Raw genomic sequence first — 12,563 nt, forward strand, 5'->3', positions numbered from 1 at the left:
CATTATGGTTCCCCCAAGACTTGGAAATTCCTTACTAGGAAACTCATTCCAACCAGAAGTATCACTACAATTCCTTGTCTTATAGGAAAGCCTTCAAGTTGCCTTAATTTCCAAAGAGAGAGCAACGACTGATTTGCTGAAGAGCGAATAGGACACTTGGGCCTTGAAACACTTCAATACATTTGATGAAAAAGGCAAAACTGAGGACATCCTCTAGCACCTGCAGTGAGTCATTTTCCAAAAAGATGAAAATGTTCTTTTCTAACTCCAAAGAGCTGAAAGAGAAAAACGAGAGGGGCAGATAGTTGCTGAAAAATAAGGCCAGGGAAACAGGAAGAATATTTTCACTAAGCAAAGATTGACTTATCTTTCTTTCTTTCTTCAGTGCACTCATCTAAGTCAACAGTGCTTTAGCAGTCACGGTAACTCAGGTGAAGTAAAGAGAGTGTGAAATATTTCCGAGTTCATATTGTCAGAGTGAGTCCATAATGCATTCTGCCTTAAGTGCTACTTCGCAATGATTCACACCTGTGCCTTAGATAAACACATGAACAGGAGTTCACCCTATTCTAATGATGATGCAGCTCCTCCAGTGGGTTTATTTGTCACGGTCAGTTTTCTCCATAAATTGCCCATCTGAATGTGAAAGGTCATGGCCTTAGTGTTATTTGCAATCTCAAGTGTTTACAGTTGCCCAGCTAATGACCACAGTGGACCCAGTTGAAAAAACAATATAGGGGACCTGAACTCCTATTTGACTGTGACAGAAGGTCTCATTAATCAAAAGTACAGGCCTTCGACCATGGGCTAGAAAGTCCATGGGCTCTGCCTGTGGCGCCAATGCAAGGGAGGACTTTACTGGTGTTACTTAAAATGGGTTCAAGAATGATTCAGGGGTAGAGACTAGAGGTGATCAGATCAAGTGAGTGCCCAAGTCGGTGGGTGGGTAAGGTATGGGGAGCAAGAGATCAGTGGAACTGAGGAGTGAAAGAAAGTGGATGATGGAAGAGTCTTTGAAGACATCCAAATGAATATTGAAGTCCCTTGTAGGGATGGAGAAAGCACAAACAATTGTGAGAAAGGGATCAAAATCGATACTGTAAGCTCATCTTGGACAGGGAACGTGTCTGACTACTCTGTTGTATCGTGTTGTATTGCACAGAGTAAGTGCTCAATAAAATACCACTGATGATGAAAATAGTTCAGAAGATTGCAGAAGAGGCCTACTAGGGGACTAGTAACTGGAGTGGGTGGTAGAGGTGAATGACATGGGCTTCAAAGGTAGGGAAAGAGAGGGATGGGGAGGGGAAGTCGTGCAAAAGTGGCTCTGCGAAGCAAGAATGAAGCCAACTCCTATCCCTTCCCCGGTGAGTTTTGGAGAGTGGGAGAAGAGGAGCATCAGGGGAAACAGTGTCACCTGGGTGGAGCCAGGTTTCAGTAATGGCGAGGAGCAGCAGTGAGGTCAGGAACAGGTCAAGGATGAAGGGAAACTTTCCCATGATGGAGCAGGTGTTCCACAGGCTGCACTTGTCTGAGGCTGTGGTGGTAGTGTGGGCAGAGGGAACAGTGTGAAGGCGAGGAAGGGGTTGGATGATTGGAAGAAGGTCACTGACAGGGGCTGGTGTGTGTTGCGGGGGGAGATGATGGGTGGCACTGGGAAAGGAGGACAGGGATGGGGAGAGGCAGGGGTAGGATGACATGAGGGGTGGGGAGCAGTTGGATGGGAATGAGCTGAGGGGGGCTGATATGTAGGGAGGGGAATGGTGGGGGGATCCTGGGCGAGAGGGGCTGGGATGAGGCAACTTGTAGCAAGCAGGTTACTCCAAGAGTAGGGACCTAGCAGCTCCCAGTTGGGGGGATCCCCAGAGTGAATGGGTGATCACTAACAGGTTGTTAGCTGCTAATGGGTGAATTTTAATACTTCATTAGCGGCTGGATTGATAAGCAGAGTCCTGTTTGTCCTGTGCTTTCCCAGGTTTCTGGGGTTTTTTTAATGCAATTTGTTAGGCATTTACTTTGTGCCAGACACTGTATTAAGCACTGGGGTAGATACAAACTAGTCAGGTTGGACACAGTCCATGTTCCACAAGGGGCTCACAGTCCCTCATTTTACAGTCATTTTACAGATGAGGTAACCAAGGCACGGAGAAGTGAAATGACTCATCCAAGGTCACACAGCAGAGAAGTGGCAGAGCTGGGATTAAAACCAGGTCCTTCTGACTCCCGGGCCCAAGCTCTATCCATTAGGCCGAAACGCTTCTACCTCTTTGGCTGTCTCGGGATCCTGGTGTGAGAGGTGTGTGTGGGAAGTAGAGGAAGATCAGTGTTCCTTTATCCTGATGTAGTCCCAGGTCCCCAGGGAAATGGGTTAGCACCCTTTCCCTCTGGAATGGTGCCAGGTCTCAGAAGGGGGCCAGCAATCCTCCCCTTGGCTTGCTTCCAGCCCCCTGGCTTGGATAGAATGGAATTCACTGTACAGGGGTAGATCCCATTCAGCCCTTTCCTTTATCAATCAATCAATCAATCAATCGTATTTATTGAGCGCTTACTATGTGCAGAGCACTGTGCTAAGCGCTTGGGAAGTACAAATTGGCATCACATAGAGACAGTCCCTACCCAACAGTGGGCTCACAGTCTAAAAGGGGGAGAAATATATGCTGTATATATGCTATATGCTTTATATGCTGCCTTAGAAGAGCCTGTACGTTTGTTCTTAAAACTAAAGGCTTTGCTTGGATCATGCTTTCTGAAATCCATCTAAAAAGCCACTTATTAATCTTCAGGTTTATTTAAACTAAGAATTTTCCATCAGTCTTCTTGAAGGTTGAAAGCACACTATGACAAGAACTGTGTGTTTGTTTTTCAGTTCCACAAAGGAGAGTTTTCAAGGGAAGGGGACAATAGTGATTCTTCTTCCCAACCTCGTTGCTTGCATTTTGTGGGTCTTAAAGCAGTGTGGCTTAGTGGAAAGAGCCCAGACTTGGGAGTCAGAGGTCGTGGGTTCTAATTCCGCTTCAGCCACGTGACTCTGGGCAAGTCACTTAACTTCTCTGGGCCTCATTTCCCTCATCTGTTAAATGAGGATGAAGTCTGTGAGCTGTTCGTGGGACTCCCTGATTACCTTACATCTACCCCAGCACTAAGAACAGTGCTTTGCACATAATAAGCGCTTAACAAATGCCATCATCATTATTATTATTCAAGTTCTTGTACTTTTCGCGGGTCTCCATTCTTGATATTGAGTCTAGCGACTGAATTCCCCATTTTCCAAATTATGATTTTACCCTCAGCCCTTTAGGAAGCAAGATACATCTTATCCAGCCAGCCTGGAGAAAGCCTGAATCTCTTTGATCACAATTCCATCAATGTATCATTGATGCCTGGGAACAGCACCTGTCTATTCAGATAAAGTGTAGAATTGGGTGGGGGCTGTGAACAGCAGGAATGCAGTCAGTTCCACCCATGATGGCTCCTTCCTGATTCCAAGCCAGCAGCAGTCAGTAACCGTCCCCCACCCAAACCGCTGTTCTCAGTGTTGCAATGGAGAAGGAGGTTGCTAACTGCAGCTGCGATCATCTCTGGGGTGTGGGAGCCACCCCAGCCCCAAACTGCTGATTCAGAGGGACCACCTCGCAGGCCATATTTTGTTCTATGGCCTTACCACTTCCTGCTCTGAGCCCTGAGGGATAGAGCATAAGAGTCAGCAGGGTCACTGTGGTTAAAATGGTTCTTGTTTGGTCAGGTTTCAGCTTATCCTTTGATAACTAAATTTCTGTCAAATTTCTTGAGCATAAAGGAAAAAAATGATAACAAAACCATACTCCACCGGCCCATCCTGTTCGGCTTTCTTCTATGTGTTCCTGGGTCTGTATAAGAAAAAAACACAGCAAGGAAATAGAAGGTAAAATAATTCTCAGTCCTGTTGCCTGCTTTCTGAACCTCTCCTCTCATGATTTCTCTTCTTTCTCTGGACTTATGGGCTCTGCTTCATTACCTTCTCATGCAGAATATTGCCTGTATTATTTCACTGCTCTCTGTGAAACTTTGTTCCATAATGAGCACTTCATCCATTACCGCTCCACTAGCTGTTTTCTGGCTCTCAAAAAATCTATTTCGCTTTTGTGACTGCCACTTCCCTTGCCATCCATTTTTTTGGTCTCTAAACAGGCACAATAAATAGCAGCGTGAGAAGCAGCATGGCCTAGTGGGTAGAGCACGGGCCTGAAAGCAGAAGACTTGGGTCAAGAGCCGGATTCGAACCCCAGCTCCACAATTTCCCTGCTGTGAGACCTTGGGCAATTCACCTAACTTATTTGTGTCTCAGTTTCCTCATCTGTAAAATGGGGACCGTGAGCCCATGTGGGATAGGGACTGTGTCCTACATGATTATCTTCTATCTACCATGGTGCTTAGTACAGTGCTTGGCACATAGTAAGTGCTTAACAGGTACCACAACTATTATTACTATTATTAATAATAATAAAAACATTTTTGAGCTCAAACTTCATTCAGAGCAGGGTACTAATGCTAGGGAAGTATAAAAGGTTTAGAAGACATGATCCCTAGACTGAAATAATAGAGTATAAAAGACACGTGCATAAGTGTTTCCAGACGCTGTGGTAATTTAAAGGTGACACAGAAGGGCTGAAGTGGCAAAAAAATGGAGAGATTACAGATTACTCAGGAAAGGCCTTCTGGAGGAATGCTAAGTGCTTGTCACACAGTAAATATTTAAATAAATACTATTAATTGATTGGATAAAATAGCCTGAAGGGTCTGGCTGGCCTTCCACAGCTAATATCCTTCGGGTTTTAAGTCATAATATCATTGAATTCTAGACCCGGGAGAGACTCACAAATGGTCATCTGACCTAGCCCCTTGTTTCTAGGTGAATGGCTAAAATCTAGACTGTAAACTTTTTGTGGGCAGGGAATGTGTCTGTTCATTGTTGTACTCTCCTAAGTGCTAAGTACAGTGCTCTGCACACAGTAAGCAGTCCAATAAATACGTTTGACTGATATCGAGGACAGGTGGTATCTTATTTTATAAATCTCCAGCTATTCTCTCTTCAACATCTTCTCCCCATTTCTTCTGTTTTTCCTCTAGTGACAAATGTTAATGCATCTCCTTTCCCTGTTCTGTCACTATCATCCCACCTCTCCTGCAGGCCCTGCATCGTCCTTTCCTTAACATCTGGCTCACCTTTCTATTCACAGAGGACTACTTAGACGATGTACCCCATGTGGGATAGGGACTGTATCCCATCTCCAAATACTGCATCTACCCTAGAGCTTTGTATAATGCTTGGCATATAGTAAGCACTTAACAAATACTGCAAGTATTATTATTATTATTGTTATTAGAAACAAGAGCCAGCCCCTGCCCTCAAAAATCTGATATAGTGGACCTGTGAGCAGGACTACTTCCTTTGCAGGGCTCTACAACCAGGGCACATAAGGACCAATATCAACTAAAAGCAGCATTTTATATCCTAAATTCATCCTATTAAATATGCTCAACTTTTCATTTTACTTACCTTTGGGCAATCCCATGTCTGAGAGTTTTCTTTGAAGTCACAGATGGATAACACAGAGACATTCTGGATTCTTTTCAGCCACTGTAAACATATTCGTTCATCAGTTATCCAGGTGAGCCAACTAAAGTAATAGTCACTGTAAACAAAATGAACGTAACAATCAGTAACATAAGGGTACATATATATGGGTATATTAATAAGGGTATGGGCTAATAATGATGACCCTATGTTCATTAGGAGAAGGGAGAGAGTGGTTTGAAAGTTAACAGGGAAGGTTAACTGCTGAAGGTGGATTATTAATTCTTCTGCATATGAAATTGTAATGGAATCTCTCCTACATCTTTGGGAAAACTCAGAATGGATAATAATAATAATAATAATAATAATAATAATAATAAATGTGGTATTTATTAGGTGCTTACTATGTGCCCGGCACTGTACTAAGCAATGGGATAGATACAAGGTAATTGAGTTGGACGCAGTCCCGGTCCCACATAAGGCTCACAGTCCTAATCCCCATTTTACAGATGAAGTAACTGATGCACAGAGAAGTGAAGTGACTTGCCCAAGGCCACACAGCAGACAAGTGGTGGAGTCAGGATTAGAACTCTTGACTTTCTGACACCCAGGCCTGTGCTCTATCCACTGACCTATGCTGCTTCTCACAATGAATCTCTGTTAAGAATCTTGTTAGAGGAAAGTTATGGTTGTGCAAAGAAGAATGAAGACTTATGCTGATCGTTTACATCTTTATAGCAATTATGTCTTACACTAAATCATGTCCACAGACTGGGGACTTTAAAGAAATCAGGGCAAACCAAAAAGAAAGTAGCTTTGGGCAAAGAAGTTAATTACATCACCACCCTCCTCTCCCCTCGCAGTGCTCTGATATTGGTGCCTTTTATCGAGGGTAGCATCTTTTTTTGGTAATATTTAGGTATGAAATAGACAAATAATCTCTGAGTCAAAGTGGCAAATAATCCAACCATAACCCATAAACAGGTTTTTCTTTTCAAATTTTCCTTCATCTAACTCACCTTTACCAAATTATTATGGGTTATGGTTCTGTTGTTATTGCTCTGAGTTGTTATTGGCTTTGAGTTGGTTCCCAGATGAGAGCTGATTTGCAGGGAGTAGGATCCCTTTTGAGACAAGAAGCAGAGAAGGAACCTTGTTTTGGGAACCCAATTCTACACTTTATCTGAATAGACAGGGGCTGTTCCCAGGTATCAATGATACATTGATGGAATTGTGATCAAAGAGATTCAGGCTTTCTCCAGGCTGGCTGGACAAGATGTATCTTGCTTCCTAAAGGGCTGAGGGTAAAGATATAATTTGGAAAATGGGAAAATGACAAGAAAACTTCAGGAAATTAAAACGAATTCTGTTCTTTTATTCCTACAAAAATGCATTTGAAGTTCCAACAAATAAGGTTGCTAAATATTCAGCCTAGTCATTTGGTTACAATATTTGTTAAACACTATCTGTGGAAAGCACTGAACTAGATGCTTTGGGGGAGTTACACAAATGGAAACAATTCACAGTCCATTCTTTAGGTGGATAAGCAAAAATAATTGTCCTGTAAACGAAGATAAGAAGAATCTAATGAACCCCTACCTTGATGCTATCATTGCAGGAACTGGCACTTCTCTAGGAACTGCATATTCAGAATGTGTAGTATCTATAATAAACACCTTAACAGTAGGATTTTTAGCCCCGGCCTGTCAAGAAAATGAATTACTAGTTATCAAAATATTTTGATAGGCAAATATTGCTAAACATCATATCCTGCTGGGCTATTTTTAACATAAGTACAGCACCTGACTTTAATGGGTATTTGGTGCCTATTACACCCAAAACACTGAGGCATATTGTTTCAGGAACAGAAGCCACAGATAGTAGTTGTGGATGATTCATTCAGAGTCTCTTTCCAAATGGGAAACATTTCAGATGGAAAAGCAAATCTCAATTTGGGAAAAAAGAAACTCCTTTCTCTGATTTCCATGGCAGATTCGTTGTCCACTCCGCCTCTGAACATTTCATACTGAGCTTGACTCTACCTGGGATAAAATGGCATGGGAGATCTTATGATTTCTTATGGCTTGTTGCAAGCTGTTTTTATCCAGGTAGGACCGGGGGAAAATGAACTGGAGTCTTGGCCAGAGGCATGAAAGAGGTGTGTTGTCAGCCTGCTACTTCATGGGGGGAAAGCTACATACATTGCATTGAAGAATCTTTGAAAGTTATGCAGACTAAAATCAGTAACAAGAATAATCGTGACTTGATGTCAATCCAGTAGCTATTTCCAGCTCTTAATCCAGTGGAAAACTGTGGTTTTCAAGCCACTCTCATAACTCCAAATTTGAAGATTTGGGGAGCTTAGATTTTTTTTTCTCTTTTCAACAGCAGTGCACCCAGGGTATAGGCCACTATGGCTGCAAGTGAACGTCTACCAGAGAGGAGATTAAAGCAATGAGAAAAAGAATGATTGGAGTGGACACTAATGTCCGGGTAGCTATTTAGTAGTAACGTCTTCTTGCGTGTTTCAGGGAGAAATCTATTTCTGTCTCCAGTTCACATTCAAAGTGAGTACGAATAGAATGTTTTCCAGATTTAGAGTTTAAACTAGCTAGAGTCTTGGAGAAGATATCCTGGCCATAAACATTTTACAAGCTTTGAAAGCCACAGTGGATGGAATTACTGAGAAATCCTAACTGTTTTAATTAGGAAGTCTCAGTAATTCCATCCATGTGATTTTCAAAGTTAGGAGTTCCCAGTAATTCCATCCATATGGTTTGAAAAGTTCCTACGGTATTTATCATCAGGGTATCTCATCCAGGAAATTCAGGTGTTCAAAACAACAGCTGAAAACTCCAGATAATATAATTATACCTCAGAGTACATTTGCCCTCCCACATTGCAGGATAGGATTTTTTTTTTACCACTATGATAATCTCACTTAGCTTTCTGTTCATTTTAATGACCTTTTACATCAGGGGAATAAAAGCATCTGTTAAAAATGAACGGCATACCTTTGGGTAGGGAATATTGATTGTTCTAGGGTACTGCTCATCTCCGTAGTAGGAATAGGCAATAACTGGTATATCTGTATCATTAAATTCTGCATAAGCTAAAAATTTTCCATTGGGAGACCACCACAGAGCATATTTTGTTGCCAGCATTTCCTCTAAAACACAAAAAACCAAATATTAATAAATACTATCACTTATATTAGAAAGCACCAGTTATTTTCAAAGAGCTGCTTGCTTATTGAAAATATTCATTGCACATTTAATGAATCAGTAGTATTTACTGAGTGCTTACTGCATGTAGAGCACTGTACTAAGCTCTAGGAAGGGCACAATGCAACATAGTTGGTAGATATGTTCCCTGCCCACAAACGGATTGAATTGAGGAACTATAAACTATGAAAACAACAGATATGGTAGTTTTGATCAATTCTCTAACCATCTTGGTAGATCTGGATTAAAAAACAAACTCCTCTCCCTGTGATTCCAGGAAGTTCATGATCAATTTAAATTCAGGTGGTAATGGGGGTTTCACAGATGAGGGGTAATGTTAATAATACTAATAGTAATAATAATAATTGCGGTACTATGTGTCAAGCGCTGTACTAAGTTCTGGGGTAGATATAAGATCATCAGGCCCATATGGGGCTCACAATCTAAGTAGGAGGGAGAACAGGTATTGAATCCCCAGTTTGCAGATGAGGGAACTGAGGCACAGAGAAGTGAAATGACTTGTCCAAGGTCACACAGCAGGCACATGGCAGAGCTGGGATTAGAACCCATATCCTCTGATTCCCAGACCCATGCTCTCTCCACTAGGACATGCTGCTGTTCAAGTTTTCCTCTAGGTTTCAATAAAGCTTTCGAATCTGTCCGATATGCCCCCATCTGCCCCAGAGAAGCAGCATGGCTCAGTGGAAAGAGCACAGGATGTGGAGTCAGAGGTCATGGGTTCAAATCCCTGCTCTGCCAACTGTCAGCTGTGTGACTTTGGGCAAGTCACTTCACTTCTCTGTGCCTCAGTACCCTCATCTCTAAAATGGGGATGAAGACTGTGAGCCCCCCATGGGACAACCTGATAACCTTGTAACCTCCCCAGCACTTAGAGCAGTGCTTTGCACATAGTAAGTGCTTAATAAATGCCATTATTATTATATGACCACTTAATTGACAAGCTGGGAAAGAATGGTCTCCACCATATTATAGGTAGATGGAGGCACCACATGTGTCCAGGTTTTTTGTGTATGGGTAGTTCCATTGTGTCTCTGTCATCCTCTTTTCCTGTATGTGTTTGTGTGTGTGTGTTTGTGTGTCTGTACAACTGTCTATCTGTCTTTGTATGTCTCTCTGCCTTTATCCTTTAATCCTTCTGGAGGCTTCACCATAAAGAGCTCAGTCTTTGATCCCTTTTGAGTTCCAAAGAAATATGGTTACCGAATGCATCTAACATACAGCTGGTTTGAGAGTTGCCCTCAAAAGGAAATCATTAAAAACTCATGGCCAGATGAGAAGCGGCATGGCTCAGTGGAAAGAGCCCAGGCTTTGGAGTCAGAGGTCACGGGTTCAAATCCCGGCTCCGTCAATTGTCAGCTGTGTGACTTTGGGCAAGTCACTTCACTTCTCTGTACCTCAATGACCTCATCTGTAAAATGGGGATGAAGTCTGTGAGCCCCCCATGGGACAACCTGATCACCTTGTAACCTCCCCAGTGCTTAGAACAGTGCTTTGCACATAATAAGTGCTTAATAAATGCCATCATTATTATTATTATTATTAAATGAGGACATGAATCAAGTGTTGTCTCACGTGGATTAGCCCTGGTATGGGGCCATTTGATGTCTTTATTGATGACCTCGTGGAGGCATTGAGTGCACATTGCTAAAACTGGAGGGGTGGCTATCACTTTCTATAATTCTATTTATTTATACTGATGCTACTGATGTTTGTTTACTTGTACCTGTTTTGTTTTGTTTTGTTGTCTGTCTTCCCACTTCTAGACTGTGAGCCCATTGTTGGGTAGGGATTGTCTCTATTTGTTGCTGAATTGTACTTTCCAAGCGCTTAGTACAGTGTTCTACACATAATAAGTGTTCAATAAATATGATTGAATGAATGAATGAATGAACGCATGAATAGAGTTCAGTGTAATTTACAGAAATAAATTAAAAGACCCAATGAAAACAAGATAAAATTCTACAGAATATAGAACCATAAGAGGATGAATAGAAAGGAAGAGTGAAGAAAGAAAGGGTAAAGAGTAAAAAAATGAAATTTACCTTCATAGACCCAGTCAGGAATTCCATTAAATATTTGATTTTCTATTCCAGTATTTGTTATCTGGATAGGTGGATCTCCTGGTCTTTCTTTCAGATATATGTTATTTTGATAAACATAGGCCTGGAAATGATGTAGCATATTTTAACAGGCTGTATAATTTTAGAAAAAAAATACAATATTTTACAATAATTTTTATCTACATCATCATTATTTATTTGTTGTCACAGCACTGTTCTAGACCCTTTCTTAGAGAGAAGAAGATACTTTCAAAATTTTGCCATTTTCAAAATTCCATTTAGCACAATATAATAAGGTAAGTTTTTTGCCAAAATGTGGAAACTCAGTAGTTCATTAGAGATTATTATATATGTATATTTTTATGTGTACATTAATGTATTATGTGTATAAACCATATGAAAGATGTTGCCTCTAAATATCAGTGACCTATCTTCATGATGGTTGAAATTCATAATAGACATCTAAATCTCCTGGTACTCTGAGGTCTGTCTGGAAAACTTGTTGCAAACTGCATTTTGACAGATTTGTAGTATAATCTCATTTAAACTGGAGACAAAACTAAAGATTTAAATATGCTTTGTAATGGAATCCAGCATAAATCTTTATTTGAGATTGTACAAAATCTTCAAGTGGTTTATCTTTTGTCAAAACTAGTCATTTTAGAATATTAAATTAAAAACACATGGTTTATTGTGAAGAAAATCTCAGTAAACATTCAAAAGTAAAATAGTGCTGCTTAATTTTTATTTTAAAATGTCATATTCTAGATAAAAAAACTCACCATTTTGTTTTCCACAGGTGACCAGCATATATACTGAATTCGACGAGGAAGCTCGTTTTCTCTTACAAAGTCTCTAAAGAGAAAATAGAAATTAGAAGATTTTTGTTCTGTGTAATATAAAAAGAATATCTTTATAAACATATTCATTCCAAAAGAAAACTGAACTGGAAATAAAACGGTCATTTAGTAGACCAAAATTCATGCCTAAATCGCCTGGAACAGTTAATGTGACTATGACAATATCTAACTCACACTTATGTAAGTAGTTACTGTATTGTTGCTACCTGAATTATGCAGAACTTTAGAAAAATGGAGTCACTTCAAAACTTCTATTTAACCAGCTGACCATATAAAATAATTTGATTCTTTGAGCTAGTTGGTACATTGGGTAGTTAGTTTCTCATTGCAATTGATCAAGATCTTTTGGCTTAGCACAGAAAAGGTGGGAAATTTAGACCAGTAGCAGGATAATGCAATTCTGATCTCCAGACAGAATTTCTAATGGAGACGAGGATCGTAACTTGAAAACTTGGTTTTAAGGGTCATGAATAAAAGCTAAAACTTACCTATTTCCAAGGTCATAAATGTGATATGTTGCTGTGTAAGAGTATCTCCAAAGCTGTAAGATTGAATAAAGAAGCAAAGCCAATTGATTCTTACAGGGCCTGAATTACAAATGGAATACTTTTTTGATTAAATGCAAAGCCAGTGCTACCCAGAAGACACTTAGGAGCTGCCATTTCCCCAGGTCAGGGGCTGGCCACCCAGCACTTTCCACTGCAGCAAGTTGAGGACAACTGAAATTGCAACAGGCCCCTTGACAACAGGTCCTTCCAGCTCTCTCCACTGCAGCAGGGTAAAGACCAAACGACAGCATGTCTCCTGAATTCTTAGGACACTGGAGTTGGGGTAGTTGTAATCA

General features: G+C 40.8%; 1 protein-coding gene across 2 annotated transcripts in view; it reads right to left on the reverse strand.

Moving 5' to 3' along the window:
* The window catches only part of LOC119932399 (fibroblast activation protein alpha), a 59,610-nt gene that overhangs the window by 31,056 nt on the left and 15,991 nt on the right, over positions 1-12,563 (reverse strand). For both annotated transcript variants that reach the window (XM_038751553.1, XM_038751552.1), the window contains 7 exons: positions 12,208-12,260; positions 11,642-11,714; positions 10,842-10,962; positions 8,569-8,723; positions 7,154-7,257; positions 5,537-5,672; positions 3,822-3,866 (listed from right to left, as the gene is read on the reverse strand). In XM_038751553.1, the coding sequence (XP_038607481.1) occupies positions 3,822-3,866; positions 5,537-5,672; positions 7,154-7,257; positions 8,569-8,723; positions 10,842-10,962; positions 11,642-11,714; positions 12,208-12,260 (687 nt within the window). The remainder of the gene's footprint in view (positions 1-3,821; positions 3,867-5,536; positions 5,673-7,153; positions 7,258-8,568; positions 8,724-10,841; positions 10,963-11,641; positions 11,715-12,207; positions 12,261-12,563) is intronic.

The sequence above is a fragment of the Tachyglossus aculeatus genome, chromosome 9, assembly GCF_015852505.1.
Source record: "Tachyglossus aculeatus isolate mTacAcu1 chromosome 9, mTacAcu1.pri, whole genome shotgun sequence".
NCBI lineage: Eukaryota > Metazoa > Chordata > Mammalia > Monotremata > Tachyglossidae > Tachyglossus > Tachyglossus aculeatus.